Source organism: Pogona vitticeps, chromosome 2, assembly GCF_051106095.1.
Source record: "Pogona vitticeps strain Pit_001003342236 chromosome 2, PviZW2.1, whole genome shotgun sequence".
NCBI lineage: Eukaryota > Metazoa > Chordata > Lepidosauria > Squamata > Agamidae > Pogona > Pogona vitticeps.
In genome coordinates, this window is record NC_135784.1 from 236,747,005 (window position 1) to 236,753,489 (window position 6,485).

Consider the following 6,485-nt stretch of genomic DNA (forward strand, 5'->3'; position numbering starts at 1 on the left):
GAGTGCTCCTTTGACACCCCTGTCTCTCCGTAATCGTGAGGCCCAAAACGTAAGCCACACCGACGAGCTTTGTGTGCGTGTGTGTGTGTGTTGAGGGGGTGAGAGGATCCGATTCCCAGCGCGGGAGCTCAAGCGAGCTGCCGGTAGTTCAAGTGAGCGGTGATGTGAGCGGTTCGCGCTGGGGACTGGGCGAGCGGAGGAGGAGGTCGTTTTCCTGGCTGTCAGAGAGAGGAGACGATTGAAAGTCGCCCTCCAACTTCTCCTCGCCGCGGGGATCCAAGGCCTCAGGAGTCCTTTGCAAGGAAAGAAGGCAGGCAGCGATCCCGTCCGCTAAACCTCTGTCATGTGATACCGAGGAGGACGGAACGAGGCGCGGGGGGGGGGGGCGGGCGTCGCGCCTCGGGGCTGCAGGCAGGGGCCGTCACAAAACGGAGCGGCGAAGTTCTGCCAAGCCACAAGCCCAGCTGCCGCGCTGCTTTCTCCAGCCCCAGGCGCTCCCTTCTCGTGGCCGCTCTGCGACTCCAACCAGCCGCGGCGGGATTCGGGTTTTGTTTTCTTTCTGGACGCAAGGAGATGAGTCGTTGCTCCTACTCCAAGACGACCCTTTCCCTTTCCCTCGATCTCTGCCTCTCTCTGTCTCTCTCGCACACGCAGTCGGTCAATCCATCCACCAGTCATTTGCCGTTCTCTTCCCCTTCAAAACCAGCGCAGGAACTCCAGGCAGAGAACTCCGGATGAAAACCTGGAAAAACCCGTCCCGGCAGGAGACGCCAGTCTCAACGTGGGTTTTGTTGAACTCTCTACAAGAGAAAAGGCAGGTGCTGTTTTTGTGCGGGGAGAAAAGCCTAGAAATCTGAGACAGCCTCCTAGGGAAAACTTACTTCTTCAAATGTCTTTTCAGGTCTTCCTTGAATCAAGAGGGTATGGGTGGGCGAGGGAGGTCGGTGAAGCGGACCTTACGGGGCATTAAGTTCCCTGCAAAAACCTCTCCTGATTTAGAACTGAGGCGCAAGCGAGAAACTGAGTGGCCGAGAAAGAAATGATCAGTTACTATGGGTTAAACTTCCTCGCGGTACCAAATTCATTGTAATGGGACAAAGAACGGAATTCAAGAAGCAGAAAAGTTGCACTTCTTCCCCACAACGGTGGCGGGGGGGCCGTAAGGGACTCTAGGGAGGCTGCTCTGGTTCCAGGTTTACAGTTCAGCGCCTGGCTTAAGCACGTTTGCTTGGCAAAGAGTTCCTCCGAAATGAGAAGCGCTTCCCTTCAAGCACATGTGCCGCCGCGCCTTAGAATGACAGGCGGGTCTAGAGGGAAAGAAATATGTGAAGGAAAAGATCGAGACTAAGCGGGAGAACACCACATGTGCTGCTACCTATCTCGTTCATCCGGCGTCCCCGGACACCAGCAGAGGCCAAGTTCAGAAGGAGTATCGGAAAGTCCACTGGAAGCTTGGACTCGAAGTACAAGGTGCTGTTGAAATGTATGGACCTCTTCTTCCGAGATCCTGGGAGTGTTTGGGCAACTCCGTCGCTGCTCGGGCACAATCAGTAGATCCCTCCTAAGCCTATTTGACAGCTTAGGGACCTTGGGTCTGAGTGTGTGGTCCTTTCCAGGCGGGTCCAGCCCGCGTGTCGGTGGGAATGTGCCATGCCTCGTCCGGGCAAGAGCTCCTACAGTGACCAGAAGCCCCCTTACTCGTACATCTCGCTGACGGCCATGGCAATCCAGCACTCAAGCGAGAAGATGCTCCCCTTGAGCGACATCTACAAGTTCATCATGGAGCGCTTCCCTTACTACCGCGAACACACCCAGCGCTGGCAGAACTCGCTGCGCCACAACCTCTCCTTCAACGACTGCTTCATCAAGATCCCGCGGCGGCCAGACCAGCCGGGCAAAGGCAGCTTCTGGGCTCTGCATCCCGACTGCGGAGACATGTTCGAGAACGGCAGCTTCCTGCGGCGCAGAAAGCGCTTCAAGGTGCCGCGGCCGGAACCCCACATGCCAGCCGCGGGCAAAGCAGGGGGCGTGCTACACCCGCACTTGAGCCACTATTTCCACCCGCACCATTCTCATCAGCCTCCTCCGCCTCCGCCTCCTCCTCCCCTGCAGCCCTCAGCGGCAGGCAAAGGGCATCCCGAATCCGCGGTGGCGGCCGCGGCCGCGGCCGTAGGGAGGCTGCCCCAGTTCCAGCCTTACAGCCCCGCGCCAGGCTTCAAGCATCCCTTCGCCATCGAAAACCTCATCGGGCGAGACTACAAGGGGGTGATCCAGGGCGGCGGGTTGCCCCTGGCTTCCGTGATGCACCACCTCGGCTACCCGGTGGCCAGTCAGCAGATCAGCACCATGGTCAGCTCCGTGTGGCCCCACGTGGGCGTAATGGAGCCTGTCGGCGGCGTGCCTCTCTCGCCGGGAGAGTATGGACCCTTCGGCATGCCCATGAAGGCCATCTGCCACCCGCCTCCACAGACGCTGCCTGCCATCCCGGTGCCCATCAAGCCCACCCCGTCCATGCCCGCAGCGACCGCCCTCCCTGCCCTGACCGTCAACCAGGTGGCACAGTCGCTCTGCCCGTCCAGCTCCCCGAGTTCCTCTTCTTCCGCCCTTGAACAGACTCCCCCCAGCTCCTCCGAGGGCAAGAGCGCCTTACATTCGGCCTTGGTGCAAACTTAGGAAAGGAACAGCGAGGCCTGGCCCAGACATCCCTCGCGCCCTCTGGGAAACACATCTATGATGGGCAAGACCTGCCCCGGGCAGTGGGGAGTATTTGGGCACAACACTGTCTATTATTATTATGATTCTCTTACTTCTTCTGGGTCTGTATTTTAATTGCTCTACAATAAGAATATTGAGAGCCGGGTGCAGGTAAGAGCTTTTGCGTTAAATGTATAGCGATAATCAGCTCAAAGTGATAACGTTGACTTTAGGGTGTCTTGAGAGTGTACTTAAATTGCATTCATTGAGACTAGAATACTTAGACAAAGCCACCAACATCCAAAACCTCAGCATCTGGTCCTAAAATTGCAAACCATGGCATGCTTTCTTTAAAGTAAGAGCAACTAAAGACACTGGAAAAACGTGAACATAGAATTAGCAAAGACCTTTTTTTTTATTAATCCCTTAGTCACTTTTGTGGAAAGCGTATGGACACACCGTAGGGACTAATTATATATTTCAGTTAGTCCGAACAGTAGTTCATAATTCGAGGTGACATACTACAGCCCTACAGGACTAGGCATTCGCTCCTTAGTAGCAATCCACTTGTTGTCAGTGGCACTTACTCTTCTCCAAATACTTAGTAGAATGGGATGTACTAAAAAAAAATCCGATTGGTATTTTTCCGGACATTGATGTACAGGAAAGATTTTAATACGGCAGCCTTTGAGTGCGGTCCAGAAAATCAAAGCCAGTGTTGTCACTGGTCTCACCGAGGCTTGTCCGACGCCCATAAAATAACTTTCCAGGTTCATAAGACTCGATCAGGCAGCCCAACGCTATCCTGTGCCAAATTAGTAAAACCCGTGGTTGATCGAGATGATAGCGAGCAGGTGGCTTTACAAACTTAGAATAGTACTAAGGAAGAGTGGCTGCAGGAAATTAAGATGAAAGCGAAAAATAGCTGCTCTTGCTATGTACTGGTGGGATAAAAGTTTGGCGACCTGGCATATCGAAAATGTATAACTGGAATTTCCCCGTGAAGAAAGCTTTCTAGAAGTGAAGTGTGCAGTATGGTTTGGGAAGACTACAAATTGACTTTATGCAGATGTTTCGGTATCCGTGTCTGATTTAACTGAATTGCCAGTGTCTCCGCAACGTTGTTTCCCCCCCTGCAACGGTGGCCGAAGCTATTAGCGTCGACAATAAGGCTTTAAACAACAAAGATTTAAAGGGTAGACATTAAGAGGAAAAGTAAGCGGGGATTGAAAGTAGAAAATGGGATCTGAAGCAGACTTTTAGTTGCGATTTATTACAGTGGGGGGAGGGGAGCAGATGAAAGTAAAAAGGCAATTAATTGGAGTGACACATTCCACATAGAGCTCTCTCTAGTAATGTTTACGCATGTGATGTCATATTGTTGTGTAAACGTGAAAAGACCTGTATTATCATTTCTCTCTTCTGAAAAGACTTCTAAAATCCTCATTTGTGTGGTTTACACTTGCATTGTCCCTACTGGTATATGTAGCTTCTATATACATACGGCTTTAATCTGTACTTATTCCACTTGAATTTGAGAAGTAAAGGCTGATAGAAGGGAGGCATCGGAAAAGTTATTTTAAAAATACTCGTACATGATAAGCACTTTACACAAAACTAAAACGACAGAAACTTTGGAGAGGGGGGGAATTATCAAGCAGACATTTCCAGAAGTCAGTACTAAAAACTTTGATTTTGGTTGCATTTTGAGATTCAGGGTGGATTTGTGAATTAGTAGTGTTCTTGCTGTACATCATTGTTTGCATTAAAATGCTTTGCTGGCTTCCTTTTTTTACCCTGATGCTTGGGGTGGGGGTGGGGTTTCTCCCTTAAATAACCTATGCTTATAATCGTTTGTCTTGGAAAACTTCCCTATGCCAGGTGAAGATCTTGGGCTCTTGAACTGAGAAAAAGATGATAAGTCAAACATGCTGGTCAAAGTACTTCGTTTTAACTGATCACAGCAAAATCTCTTGAAGTACTAAAATTATTGATTTGTTTGCATCACTTAATTAGTCAGTTTGATTCTTCTGGGGAGAAATTTGGGTTCTCTTCTCACAATTTATCTAACAATGCACACTTAGAAGGAAGCTCCCATTTGTTTCAAGAGTACTAACTGTTAAGTTAATATGTTTGATACTGAGGTATCAGGTAGCACCACTTTGATTTTAGCAGATTTAGCAGGAATGTGCATCAGGTTTTGCACTTGGATTAATGCAAAAACAAAGGAGCCAAAACAGAACTTCTTGTTGGGATGAAGTGAATTTCTTCTTTCTTTCCGTATAGGTAGGAAGGGTGTGTGCAATTCTGTTTTCCTGATATTTCTGGAGTAAATAACATGTTTTCTACATTGTAGGAATGGTCTGCAGACACTGTTGTGGTTCTAATACATCTGCCATCTTCAGAACCCTTTGTTCTTTGTTCTAACTTAGGAATGTATTGATAAACTTCGTTAACTTCTAACTATAAACTAAAACTATACCTTAAAAACAACAATCTTATATAGAAATCAGTTCCACTCTACTCAACAGGATGAATTTCTGAATAAAAGTGTTTTGCACAGGATACATACAATCATCAGATCTGACACGGACATTGGTTTAAACTTTTGATGCATTTGTTTTTCAAACCTTAATTTGGAGCTGTGATTTATAGGAAGCTTTAGTCAGAAATAATTACTATCACAATTACTAGGCCTTATTTCCAAATTTATTTGCCTAGTAATACAGAAGGGCTGAAATACTGCAGTTCTAAACAGAACTGCATAGAAATAAGCCCCATTGACTTGCTTTGCAAATGTTGGCATCACATCCAAATTATCAAACTGTGGAAATATATAACTGATTTGAAAGGCTCCTTTTATATAAGTTCTTAAATAGATAGATAGAGGATCATTCAAAGGGCAAATTCATTCTGGAGCTCCTCTAATAATATTTTGATGCCTTGCATATCAAGAACTTTTAGTTAGCAAGAGTCTAATGCCTTCATTCAGTTCTGCCAGTTAAACGTAAAAAAATGGAAACTAGAAAACAGTTTTTAACAATCTTTCAAAATTAGAGCAGAAACATAGGTTACTATTGTATTTTCCATTTGATTTTTTTCCTGAAGATCAGACCAATTACTCTGAATGTTATGATGATAAGATGCTGTGTTATTTGCCCTTCAAACTCCTTCAATACTGGCAATCTTCACCCATATGTAAATATTAATTTAAGGAAATCCATCTACAGTTTAGTGCAAATGTGACTTTTGTTATATTTCAAAGGCTGTATCAAGTTTGAATCTGAAAAGTTGGTTTCTCATTTCATTGGTCTTCAAAAAGAACACTGTTTTTTTAAAAATACATTTTTGTACCGTGCTTATATCAGCTAGTTTGACCTAACAGAACAGAAAACGGATGTAATAAATACAGGGGGATTTCACTGGATGCAATAAAAACAGAATCTGATTTCATAGTTCCACATTAGGCTTGACTTCTAAACTACTTTTATAAACAAGTATGATGCTTTGGGATAGTAGTATGAAGACACTTTCTGTGAAAATAGGATAATTGTTGAAAAAATGTCTGGACACTTTCCCATGAAGTATTGGGTTTAGAATTGGCATAAGGGTATTACGTTTTTAAAATAGTTATCTGTTTTGGAAAATATTTTAAAAGCTGTTTTTGAATATTACTAAATAATATTATTTGGCAGAATATTCATTAACCTTTATTTAAACCAGAATGGGAAACAGGCTACAGTATTTCCTTTTCCCTTCTCCCCGGTTCACTTGGATTGACTGGCTGAATA

At 46.2% G+C, this 6,485-nt stretch overlaps 1 protein-coding gene across 2 annotated transcripts; it reads left to right on the forward strand.

Annotated features, from left to right (window-relative positions):
- The first annotated feature begins 551 nt into the window (after positions 1–551).
- On the forward strand, positions 552–6,276 carry FOXB2 (forkhead box B2). Of its 2 annotated transcripts, XM_072988911.2 has the most exons (2): positions 552–2,019; positions 2,113–6,276. In XM_072988911.2, exons 1-2 carry the CDS (start codon positions 1,651–1,653, stop codon positions 2,671–2,673), a joined length of 930 nt encoding a protein of 309 aa, XP_072845012.2. In that variant the 5' UTR covers positions 552–1,650; the 3' UTR covers positions 2,674–6,276. The 2 variants fall into 2 exon arrangements, with proteins under 2 accessions (XP_072845012.2, XP_078242977.1); XM_078386851.1 differs by having other exon boundaries at positions 552–6,276.
- The last annotated feature ends 209 nt before the right edge of the window (positions 6,277–6,485 follow it).

Excerpts from the sequence above, each read along its gene's own strand:
- FOXB2 (XM_078386851.1), top strand. The coding sequence starts at position 1,651 with ATGCCTCGTCCGGGCAAGAGCTCCTACAGTGACCAGAAGCCCCCTTAC.